The 13,343-nt window shown below is 27.2% G+C and overlaps 1 protein-coding gene across 1 annotated transcript; it reads right to left on the bottom strand.

The window, feature by feature from the left end:
• Positions 1 to 6,973: 6,973 nt before the first annotated feature.
• LOC102671457 (caspase-1-like) lies at positions 6,974 to 12,262 on the bottom strand. The gene is made up of 6 exons (XM_031513495.1): positions 12,099 to 12,262; positions 8,976 to 9,106; positions 8,612 to 8,850; positions 7,843 to 8,021; positions 7,562 to 7,685; positions 6,974 to 7,456 (listed from the first exon to the last, which is right to left on the bottom strand). The coding sequence occupies exons 1-6, from the start codon at positions 12,225 to 12,227 to the stop codon at positions 7,221 to 7,223; spliced, it is 1,038 nt and encodes a 345-aa protein (XP_031369355.1). The 5' UTR covers positions 12,228 to 12,262; the 3' UTR covers positions 6,974 to 7,220.
• Positions 12,263 to 13,343: the final 1,081 nt, after the last annotated feature.

Below are 13,343 nucleotides of genomic sequence, written 5' to 3'. Positions count from 1 at the left end.
TATATATATATATATATATATATATATATGGATACCATCGAAGAGAGAGGGAATGTTGATAGAAAAGTTGAAAAAAAAAGAGGATGGAAGAAGGGGAATGAAGTAGAGAAAGGGGGATGAAAACTGTTGGAGAGAGAAATGAAAGCTATCGAGAAGAATGAAGCGGAAGAAGAGGAAAGAATGAAGAGAAAACGGGGAGAAAAAATAAAGAAAAAAGATTGGGAAAATAAACATGGAAGTTATCAAGAGAGATAATAAATGTAAAGGGAAGGAAAATGATGGAAAGTGATGGAAAGTAGAGGGAAGGAAAAGAAGAAATTGGAACGAGGATACATAAACTACGATACATATTCGTGCAAAATTGTGGAATGGACTTTCTTTTTGCTAAAACGATGAGAGAAAAAACTGACGATTGTTTGTAAACATCGAAGAAAAGCAATTTGGCAAGGAAAGTAATTCGAGATGATTTGAGAGAGAGAGAGAAAGAGAAATAACAAACCCGAGACGTAGATTTACCATTACAAGTGTTGAAAAGAATACTGAAGAAATTAGAAGAAAGAAAGAAAGATAAAGAGGATCGTTCGTCATTTTAAAGCGGAATATGTAAAAAAAAAAAGAAAAAAATAGTTATTTGTAAAGCATGCAAAATAAAAAAATTGAGATGACTTACGGCATTGTTTACAGGAAGAAGAGAAGAAGAATTGCGAATTATGAGGGGAAACGTGACGAACGTTGCCGTTACGACAGGAATAGAAAGATATCATGGGCAAAAAAAGAAAGGAAACGCGACACGGGAGATAGAAAACTGACAGAAATCCTATGACACGTTAGACAGTCGGGAGAAACGCAGAAAGAGAATGGCAGCCGAGCAAGGAAAGGATAAACGAAAAATATAGACAGCTGATGGAAATGGACAACAGTGTACAAGCGGAAAATAGTTTTATTGCTTAAAATAATAGCGCAAAGTATATCGACAAGTAAAGAAGCGATATAACCTCAAACGTTACGAGTTCATTCGAATTAGCGTTAATTGGAGGTTAACACTTTTTTGATCGTATTTTTAAAGACAGTTACTTTCGCGAAATTAAAAATTCATTTCATTTATTCATTTCGAATAAACAAGATTATATTTATTGTTCTAAATATATATACTGAAAAAATACTTTTCAATAAAAATGCTTTTAAAACGATCTTTCACACGTTGCTACGTACTTACCTCTAAAACGAAATAAAGAGGAGGACGAAAGATTACAGGAGAAACGGGATAGAAAATAGAAAATTCAAGAAAAACGAATGAAACATTAGAGAGGATGCATCTATACATCCACCGAAAATACGGACATACGTACATATATGTACGCACGCGCACACACGTGTCGTGGATGGAAGAGCAAACGCGGAGAAACAACGGAATACAAAGGAAGAGATCAAGGGAAACAGTAACGGAGAGATGAAATCTGCGTTCAAACAAAGAGATGCGACGAAGGTGAAAACGAGGAAGAGGATCTAAAAATGATGAAAATTGTTGTGCGTTTTTGAATGAACGAACCGAGAGAACTATATGGCAGAGACGATATAAACGTATATATACGTATATACCATTCTCATAAATGAGGACGCACACTTATACCTCCACGTAGAAGATAGGAAGAGGTTCTACAAAACATCTAGGAGCTCTAGCCAAGGATCTAATAAACGAAGAGATAGATAGAGATGAAACTAGAGACAATCGTTCATTTTTTTTTCACATTTCGAGAAATTAAAATATTATATTTTGTTGAATTATATTTTGTCGATAACGAAGAGACTAGATAGTTACATTCCTATAACATATCTTTTATTTAAGAGCATAACTTCTATTTATGCACGATAATGAGCAAAGTATCAAAACTGACTTGGTTTGTCGTTATGAATAAGTACAAGTATCGAATAGATTCGACACGAGTTGTAACGCGGAAACAGTGACGCTGGACTAAGAGTTTGCAGAGGGAGACGTAGCGTAGAAAAGGAGAGGCAAAGCGTATAGGAGAAAGATAAAAAGGAAGGTCGGGAGGGAAGGGAGGGAGGAGGTTACGATACAAATAGAGAAGAGGGTCGTACGTCGCGGGGAAAACGCGTGTACGTGCGTCGATGAACGCGGGTGGAAAGATGAAAGCGGGTGTATAATCCTGCCTAGAAGTAGAACTCCACCGTTGGAAGAAAGGGTAGAAACTCGGGTTGGAGTCTGAAGAACAGAATAAACAGATGTGGGGAGGGGAATAGAGGGGGAAATGGATGAAGAAAGTTGTACGTTGAGTTGATGATGAGATGAAAATCGGGATAAAACTAAAACGTGAGGTTATTTGCCTTGGTCGGTTAAATGCTTTAATAGACAGTGTATAGAGTTGAAAAGCGTAGAATTCGCCAATTGTAAAAGGTTAAATTGTTTTGTTTCGTTAATGTCGCGATAACATCGGTCAAGATAATCGAAATAAAACTAGATAAGAATGATCAAATTAGAAGAAATAAGGAAGAAAGACGAGGACTCTTCGAAAACAAATATAGGTAATAAGAAAGATGATAATCGTAACGTTGGTAAGAGATCAAGGCTCGTCCTTGATGATTAAGAACGAGGAATTAAAATTATTCCAGAAAAAGCGACAAAATAAAAATACGAACGTATTTCGTGATAGCGATGAATTTGCCAAACTTTATTCAGTCAGATCTCGAACAGGAGGATGAGAAAAAATAGAGAAATGAAGAAAGCGAGAAGAATATGGAGAAAGAGAAAATAGGTAAGAGGAAACAGAGATGAAAGAGGATAGGATAGATCAACGAGATTTTTACGAGTGGATGGAGAGAGACAGAGAGAGAGAGAGGAGATATCCACGCGCGGGGGAAGTATTGATCTGTTCGCGCAAACTCCTGAACTCTTACGTTCGCTCCACCGTACCAGAACCATGTCTCCCCTTCCTGTTCCGCTCCACTCCGCCACTAGTCCGTCCCAAAGCCAACGAATGCCCGTCGACGCCGAAAGTGCTTCACTGGCATCGACTATGAGCCTGGTCATCGTCCTCCGTTTGTCCATTATGGACGCACGCGTGTTGTTTCGAGCATTTTCGTCAACTCGATTCGCGTCAGAGGAAGTTGTTGATTGAACTATTTTCTCACGATCATCGTCAAACGGAGGCAAAAGTGTGGTCGGAAGATTGTAAATCGCTAATCAACTTTCTGCTTATAATTACTGCGTATAAAACTTTTTTCTCCTTCCTTAACCTAGAAAATTGATTTATTATAGAAATAATTTAGGGTTTCGAACCAATATGGATAACATTTATCAAAGTAGAAATATCGTATATGTATTATCTATATTAAATTGTATTTAAACATATTTGTATTATATTACGTTGTATATGTAAAAAGTTTCGAGTCAATTGTTTTTATTAATTTCATTAAAAAGATCAGAAATAGCAGATTGAAACGTTGACCACGTCAATCGGTATTAATTCACGCGATAACGGCGGTTTCTTGGTTATGGAACAATGCCGAGATGATTAATATATCCCAGATCGGATATATAGATAATATTGCGACGCAGTTTATTAACCACACTGGGGATAATATCTATGGGGATATGTTTGTCAAGCGGAACTGCGAACATACTTGTGAACGGTTGATTTAATGGGACGTGTGAATGTCGCACGGAATATATTATCTATGTATTCTGTTTCCTTGTGTGCATCTCCGTAATTCTTTTAAGCATTTTATCATTTGTTCCCTTTGTTATTAAATTCGAAGAGAAAATCGAACAAAATTGTAAAGTTTTAAAAAACTTTAGTATGTTAGTTTTTCTCAGATTATTTTTTTTTTTTTTTTGATATAGAATTAATACAGAATCTCTATTAAAATTCCAAAGAATTCATGGCCAACGTGTTTTTTCGGATTATTTTCTATTTTAGAAAACCAAAATTTTGAAATAAAAAATATAATTTTGCAGTAAAAATTATTGATGTATAAAATATAATATATTTGATATAGAAACATACAAATATATCGTCGATATAAGACGTATAAAAATATATATAAGATATATACTCTATATATAAAAATATAATAAAATGTATATAAAATATATGTACTTACTTTACTTACTTATTCTTTGATTGTTAAATTTGAATAATAAACCGACAATCTGAAATTTATTTCGTTGATAAGTTAGACTGCGATTGAAAATTTTCGATTAACGCCATCTCTCGTTTGGACGCTCGAAGCTTCGACTTATTACTAGCAGAATGTACAAGAAGGTATTCTAAAAATCATGAATGTGAAAAAGAAAACATAGTTTTGTGTATAAAAGTAATTAATTAAAAAGTATTTTCAACAAAAAACTATTAATTCAGAAAATTTTTAGAAAAAGTTTATTTTATTTATTAAAGAATAAGATTTTTTTTTGCTAAACTCATTTCGAGCAAGAATGACAATTTTAATTATAGCGATTACATTGCGTTCGTATCGAATCAATTTTCATCATTCAGAGAGATTTAAATCAAATTCACTTATAAGGATCATTTATATTATAAGAATAACCTTGGAAACATGAAACGGAAATTTCAATAGATAACTCCAGATAACCAAGTTCTAAAAGAAAATGTAAATTGAAATTACAAAATTGTTCATATATCTCGTCATAAATTAAAGTAAGTTTTATGATCACGAAATTTTAAACCGTAATTTTAAACCTCTTTTTTATAATAATAAAATTTATTTGCTTATAGAAAATAATTTTTTTAAATTTTTATAAACTTGATTTGTTTTCATTTTTAATATGAACCTGATATATCACGAAATTTTATCGATTTCATTCGAAACGGTTCAATTCGAAGAAAAAAAAAAAATTCTTGAAAATCTTAGAATATCAAACCAAAATTTTATTTCGAAATAAATGTGCAAAACGGATTTTTTTTCATCAACCTGTAATTGATGACAGAATATTTTTCGTTTAAAATTAATTAAGTTTTTTTCATTTCGAAGTGTTCAGATCAAAGACTCGATTAAATAACGATGAGAGATCGAGGAAAGACAAGAGCTTGAGAAAAAAATCGTTGAATGGAAAAAAAATATAAAAAAAAAGAATTAATAGTAGAAACCATGAATCAAGAAAAAGTTTTACTATTAAAAAATTAAAGAAAAAGGATATACTATTTTTCGTTGAAGAAGAAAATACAATGAGATAAATAATTATGTAATAATAGTGGAAATTAATTTTGTAAGTTATTCTTCAAATAAACTAATAAATAATACATAATATTTCGTATTATAGGAAAAGAAAAGTTGTTTTTATTTCTGAACACTCTTCTTTATTTAATTTGTTTACATTAAAAGAATTACAAAATTTATAAAATGATGAGATCTTTCATAAATAAAATAATTTAATATAATTATAAGAAAATTATAATTATGTGTTGAAATTAATAATTAATGTTTAATTTAATTGTTTACAAAAGATATGAGATCACATAAATCTACATTATTTCCTTAATTTTAAAATATATTTCAACATATTATCTGTCAATTTTAGAAATTAATTTTTCGACTTATATTATATAAATTCCATATTATATATATATATAAAATATATTGGAAATTATATTATATTATATTATATATATTATATATTGGAATATATAAATTATATTCATTTATAAAGAGGTTCAATTGTAATATAAACAATATTTAAAATGTAAAGGAAAAATAATTTATTGAAATACAATTCTAATAAAAAAAAGCAATTTTTTTTTTTGTTCTTTTTCAAGGCAGTACGTTATTTTACGTGAAATGACAAAAAGAAAAATTAGAAAGAAAGAATATGACAGAAATAATATAAGCAAATGTAATTGTATCCATTTCTATCAGTGACTTTTTGAGAGTAAATTGTGCGACTATGTAATTAAATAAGATTTTGTTTACCATTCAAAATTTTGTACAATAGTATGCAACAGATTTGTAACATTAAAATATCAGTCGATGCAATTAGCCGATTTTTTAATTTGTAATCTGCCTATATCATATTATTTAAGCCCTTCACCATCAATACTATTCAATAAATACTATTATCTATTATTTCAGATTGATATCTAGAATTGTACTTATTTTATTCAAAAAGAATAATTACTTTATTGTCATCTTGATTGTTTGTTTATCTATTCTGAATGCAATTTAGAAATGCAATTTACTTTTTTAATTATAAATTAGTTTGCCTATGTTTCTTTCACTTGTCACGATTTTTAAATTTTTCTTTTAATTTTTTGTCACCAAACAACAATTTATTAATGAGAAATTTCTCATAAAATTTGATTAAAAAAAAAAAAAAATGAAGTGATAGCTGAAAACAAATATAACGAAAGTAAAATTATAAAATCAATGACTATTTATAAATGGTATCTGAAAAACATTGAAACTATAAAACGATGAGAATCCTAAATAAAGTTCTACAAGAAGATTTCCAACATTTCTTCGAGCAATAAAAATACCATTGGACGAGTATATACGTTCGAAACAAGATTACTTCGAAGAAGATACCATCTATTTGGAAAAGAATTGAATTTTACTGTAATTTTGACGTAATTTCATCAATTTTTTGAATAGAGTAGTAAGTATTACTTATTTGTAGGGCAAATTTCCTGTGACAAGCTTCATTCGTGGAAACAATGAATTCTCTTTTATAATAAAGTTAATGGTTTAATAAAAGAAAATTAGCTAGTTAAAATCGTAAATCTAGACGAGATAATTAAGTTATTCACGCACATTTGCTCGCTTATCACTATAAGAGCGCTTATCACGAATAAAATCTATTCAAAGTTACTTATTAATTGCTCAAGGTTATTTTCCCCAATGCTTGCCCAAATTTCATTAATCTTTTTTTTTTTCTTTTTTTTCATTGATTCGTCTATTGCATTTATCAATTTGTAATTAAAGTAAATTAATTAATATTTTCAAAATGATCTACAGTACTAATTTTAATTACCAGTTTTCTTTAAATATTGAATGATAATATTCTAACCTAGTTAATAATTGTAACGATACGATGAATCATTATCATAGTTTGTACAAAATGGTATTAATAGATACTTTTAACTTTGTCTTATAATTTTTTTTTGTTTTTCCTTTTTCTCATCTAATAGTTATAACAATAGTGATGGATTTTTTTTAAAATTCTCAATTTGTTAGAAGCAGATCGTTACTTATTCCACAGAATTAAAATATAGATCTCTAGTCAATGTTGAAGTGAAAGTAGGCATTTGCTTCTTCTTGTCTTTATCCGATTCATAATGTTGAGATGAATATTCCGTAGCAACTTTTCGTAATGTTATCGTTAACATTTTCAACAGGTCGCAATCTCTCCAATGCTTGTTAATAACTTTGCACAAAGTTTGAATATACCACGAACCTTGATTCGTATCACGAAACGAATAACAACCTACGAACGGAATAAATATCTTTACTATAAAAATTCGTTCCAGATAAAAAAAAAAATCTATTTACAATCAAAAGAAAAAAAAAATAAATAAATAAAAGGAAATACCTTCCATAGTGCTATAAGCATATAAAAAATCTGCAGTTGTAGGAAGTATATAAGTCATTTCATCTGAATCTGTACCACAGGATCTACCTTGAATACCTGAATCGCTAGCTACACCTCTACAAGCCTGACAGAGATAAGAAACAATAATCGATTCTCGTAAGAAAAAGCAACGATATTTATAAATAATTATACATTATTGTATCATAAGTAATATTTATTTGTATCACAATTAATATTAAAACGATAAGTAGCCATTCACACGATTTTTGCAATACTTTTACCTGTACGAAAAATAGTTTTGGTTTACCAGCCAATGATATGCAACTATCCGAATTGAATGGTTGCCAAATCATCTGAACCGGATAAGTCATGTCGTACGCAGATACATTATCACCGACTTTACCATGAGTTAATACAAAGAAACATATGCAGTCGCAATCGTAGTGTTCTTCATTTTGCACTGAAACATAACCTATATTATTATTTCTATCTTATATCGAAGGAAAAATTATATTTATTCGTCAAAAGCTTGCAATTGAATTAAGTTAAGAGCAAACATCTATCTATTATTATGAGATTATAAGATTCCAATCTTATTTCATTTTTGTCAAAACAATAATCAAATGGGAAAACTCTAAATCTAATCTAAATTTAAAGAGGAAAAAATATTACTTATGAGAAGAAGATTTAAAAGCGATAATAGAAATTTAGGTTAAGTTCAGAAGATTATAGATGACGAAGCCATCCAAATGTGATTCATTCAAAGAAATTTGAATATAGTCGTTTTCCTTCGAGTGTATTCAATGATAAGCAAACTGTTACCTTCATCGATAAAAAATTTTCTTTGATTATGAAACTCATCGATAAAATCGTTTAAATTCTTTTTCTATAAAAAGAAGTTTTGAAGAAGCCGCGTTAAGATTGATCCCACACCGTTCTAAAAATATCCGAGTCCGATTTTTCTCTAATTCGATTTTTATTATTATCTCGCAAACAGAAATGAAGCGTGTAACGAATAAATATATACAAACCTGTTTATTGATTACGTACAATTCATAATGACATCCATAATTTCGTTGACCCTCAAATCCTTATAAATCTTCACTTCGAAACCAAGAGCAGAAAAGGTTTCGTTTATCGCATACTCGTCGTAGTTTGTCCCTTCTCGACGTGATTCTCTTTCATTTTCGAACTTCTCGTGGTTGAATATAATGCATTTACCGCGTTTTTTCTGCGTCATCAAGTAGACAGGAGAATCTTTCGGCGTAACGAATTTAGCAAATCTGTAATGAAAACGTTTCGCTATAATTAATTAATTGATATATATATATGTGTGTGTATATATATATATATATATATATTTCGTAGAAACGCAGAAGAAAAGAAGAAGAAATTTAAATTTAAATTCATTTACTTTCTATGCTTGTATTGATTCCATACAATTCCTGATTCGGGTGTTCCTGATTCTAATGTTCCCAACATCTCGGCATCCGTCATATCGTTCACATCGGAACTTTCGCCGAAATTTGTCGATTCGGAAGAGGCCTGCAAATATTTTTTATTTTAAAATTCTTTTTATTCAAATTTTTTCCAACAATCAATTATGTTTTACAATAATTTATCAATTTAATGATATTAACGTATAAGTTGTATCACAATTATTATGTTAATAATAAATTTTGTATTTTATAATAATATAATAAATCGATTGTATGGATATTCGATATTCGATGTAGAAATATTTTATATAATATTCAATTAATTAAAAATTAACGATTAAAAATACTTATCATCTCCAAATGACCATTTCTTTCATAAATTTTAATTTAATGATTCATAATTTAATTATTTTTCATTTCTGATGCAATGCAATAACGCATAGCAAATCGAAATCGATTTGATTTGCATCATAACTCGCTTGTCTTCGTAGCATCCATATATTCTCTATTGAAAATTTTAGATAGACTGCCATTTAAAAAAAATTGTAAAATTTTTTCTCAAGATTTCCAAAAAGGTTGAAAACGAGGTGAGAAAAGAATACTTTTTTATTAATTCTTTCATTTTTAAATTAATCGCGTGAATTTATTTATAATTCTCTTCCATATTATATGAATAAGAAATCGTATACATATAGTGTACATAAGTTATATATTGACGAATCGAATGTTTTTACAATTAAATTTAAAGAGGAAAAAGTATTATTTATGAAGAAGATTTAAAAACGATAATAGAAATTTAGGTTAAGTTCAGAAGATTATGGATGACGAAGCCATCCAAATGTGATTCAATGATCATAAGATTAAAGAAATGCTTGAAATTAATCGATAATTCAATAATTGAAGAAATAGAAAATAAGAATAATAATGGCATTATTATATTATTATAATCATTATTATAATATTATGTATCGCATTAAAATTATCTCAATTTCTGGTATCATATAATATCTAATATCGATTCGTAACCTATCGTTCTTCGACACGTGATCTTTTCTTTTTTTTCTTTTTTTTTTTTTTTTCAAATCTTGATAGTTTTACGATAAAACGAACACGTTATCAAACAAAAAACGATAAAACATGATAAAACGGATTTCTGCAATGGCAAAAAGCTGTATTGTCTTTTTTTCGATTTTCTATATATATCCTCAAAATACTTCGTTTTCTAATTTCGATACAATGCGAAGAATCAAAGGAACAATCTTTGTTGAAAAGTTTCAAAATTATCACGATTGGAAACGTTCTATAAGATCGTAATTTGAACAATTAATTTAACTTTTCATTAAAGAGTATATTTTAAATGAGTATACTTCTTCTATCGATAGTCAAGTTAAATTTTGATTTGAAATTTCGACATTTAATAGTTGACTTACTTGATTAATTCAATTACATTCTGAATCTAATATATATATATATATATATATATATATATTCTTAGCTAAAGAATAGGATAAGTGGCAGTTGTGTATCGTGCAATGTGTTACAATATAGCAATAGTTTCTTGTGAATAGACAAATTCGAAAACTGATAATTGATAATTTGTAAAAGAAGAAAAAAATTATTCAAAATAATAACTTTTACGATTTTTAAAAAAAGAAGAAAAAATTAATTGTTAAATTCGTTTTTTTATTAATTATCTTAAGTCAATTATCTTAAGTATTAAAAATATATATTTATGTATATAATAATATGAATAATGATAAGTTTCATCATTTATATATACAATAGAATGTATCTATTAATCTTTGATTAAAAGTTAATTAATGTTTATTTATTATCAATTTTTTTTCTTTCACATCTAATACTTTGATAAGAATAAGTCAAAGAACAAAAAATAAGTCACTTCCGATCCAATAACAAACAAATGAGAAAACAATAGGATTTATGTATTTCGCAATTATCAGTTCTTTGTCTTCGTTATTTTCATAAACAAAAAATATTTATAATAAATTTATTAAATAACAATTTATTTAATAGCATTTATTAAATTCTTTAAAGCTTAAATCTCTAGTTTTAGAAACAAATTACATATTTTTTTTTTTTTGCAATTATAATACGTTCGAATAATTTTTCAATTCTACCAAAGACATTTTGTTTATTTTCAAATTCAATCAATTGGTTTCTTTTTGTTTCCATATCTTCAATTCGTTCATTTATCTCGATAATAATGTTATTCGATAATTTTCATAAAGAAAACATGATTCACTTTAAAATTGCAGAAAAATGATAGACGATAACAAAAATCTAAGCAATAAAGGGAAACGATATACGTACATGTATGTTTTAGAATTCTATTATGAATTTATAATATTCTAATATTCCGATATGAAAATATTCGAATTAAATTTTTATTAGATTCTTTTCTTTCAAATTAATAAAGTTAAACTTTTGAATATTAACTGCATATTAATTATATGTAATTTTTGAACAATTTGATAAAATATAAAATTACTTCAACATGCTAGAAAACAAGAATAGGTTATTAATTTAAATGATTTTAAATCCTTTTGCATTGCAGAAGCTTTGATACTCCCATCGCCAATGATGAAAATTAGGCGGGAATGTACGCGAATACGTGTTTGTATTCTTAATAACATTCTATAAATATATAAATCTCAATGAAAAATTTATAAAACGTGATTATGAATAACATTTTACGTACACATGTATTCCCATACTGAAAGACAGAATAAAAGCTTCGAAATAAAACGTAGGAATTATTTGAAAAAAAATATAAATTATTGTCTCATATCCTGATCAAGTATATCTATTCAGCTTCAAATTATCGAGTGTTTCTCATAGTTTATCATTATCATAATCATGTGATAGTGATTTCGAAGGTCATTTTTCATTAAACAAAAAAAAATGCACATTGAACAAATGATCGACAATATGAATGAATGAAGCAACAATAATAAATGTTTGTTCAAACATTAATGCAGATATCACTTTTTTCAAATATGCATGATTTCATACATATATTTTTTGCACAAAGCAAGATAGAAAACGTGTGAAACTTCAACTTAATATAACATTATTACCTCGTTATTGGGTTCATTCGATTCGTTCAAACTTGGCTGATCATGGTCGATTTTATACATTCTCTCAAACAAGTAATTCGAAAAATAAATAGTGGAACGAGTGATCAGGTAAAGCAGAATTATGAACATGATGTACTCTTGGACGTGCTGTATATTTATACTTTATATAAGTGAAGAATTATAGCTTATCATCATTATCACTCACTATCGGATGAGCAATATATATATATATAAAATATATTATTATATATTATATTATATATATATTATATATTATTATATATATTATTATATATATATTATATATGAATAAATGTAATTTATTAATATATATTATATATATTAAAAGTATTTATAATATATATATATCAATTTTTATTTTATTATTTTAAGAATATTTTTATAATTATTTATTCTTTCATTTTGTAAAAATCGATTGAAATAAATTAAGTCAATTAATTTCTTAACAAAAATTTCTCGAAATTAATACAATAAATTGGATAATTGAGAATTAATCTGAATATTAGAATATTGGAATCAAAATATGATTCGAATATAATTAATCAAAATTTGGAATTTCTTTTGTATTTTGTTAAACGTAAAAAAAAAAAAGTAGTCGATGAAAAAGAAAATAGAACTTTGTTTCAGAATACATAAAGAAGAATCATTCTATTTGATTATTATACTTGACCTTTCTTGCATTTCTTTTTTTCAGAATATTTTTTCTCAGTACTTAGCTAATCAATTTCTTTTCGCATTTGATATTTAATCTTGTTATTTATCTTTTTGATTTTGATTATCTAAATTTTTCGCATATTTATAAACAATTGCTGTGAGTTGTCAATAATATCCCAATTTTTACAATCGTGGACGAAAAATAACATATTTTATTAATTTTTTCTGAACAATTTTGAAAATAATAATAGTACATATGTATTGTCTTTTTAAGTATTACTATAAAATATTGAAATTAATTAAATATTTATATATGTAAATATTTAATATATACAATTTTCAGGTGATTAATAGATTGTTTTCCAATTTAATATAGATTATAATTTATCGTTTATATATATATTTATTATTGAAAAAGTTTTTTAAAAAAATTTTATACCTTAATTTTTCTTGATTCATTTTGAATGACGAATTATGAATGACATTCATCCTATACGAAGCAACTAATTAATTTATTTATTATTCGAATAAGCTGTAAATCGATATAATTGTTTTTCATTAAAAAAATAT

Source organism: Apis dorsata, unplaced genomic scaffold (genome assembly GCF_000469605.1).
Source record: "Apis dorsata unplaced genomic scaffold, Apis dorsata 1.3 scaffold_655, whole genome shotgun sequence".
Classification (NCBI taxonomy): domain Eukaryota; kingdom Metazoa; phylum Arthropoda; class Insecta; order Hymenoptera; family Apidae; genus Apis; species Apis dorsata.
This window is presented reverse-complemented; position numbering and strand designations above follow the sequence as displayed.

Coding starts and splice junctions, on each gene's coding strand:
- LOC102671457 (XM_031513495.1), bottom strand. CDS start 12,227: ATGTTCATAATTCTGCTTTACCTGATCACTCGTTCCACTATTTATTTT. Junction 8,022..8,611: donor TATGGATGTCATTATGAATT/GTACGTAATCAA, acceptor GTTATGTTTCAG/TGCAAAATGAAGAACACTAC. Junction 7,686..7,842: donor CAAAACTATTTTTCGTACAG/GTAAAAGTATTG, acceptor TATCTCTGTCAG/GCTTGTAGAGGTGTAGCTAG.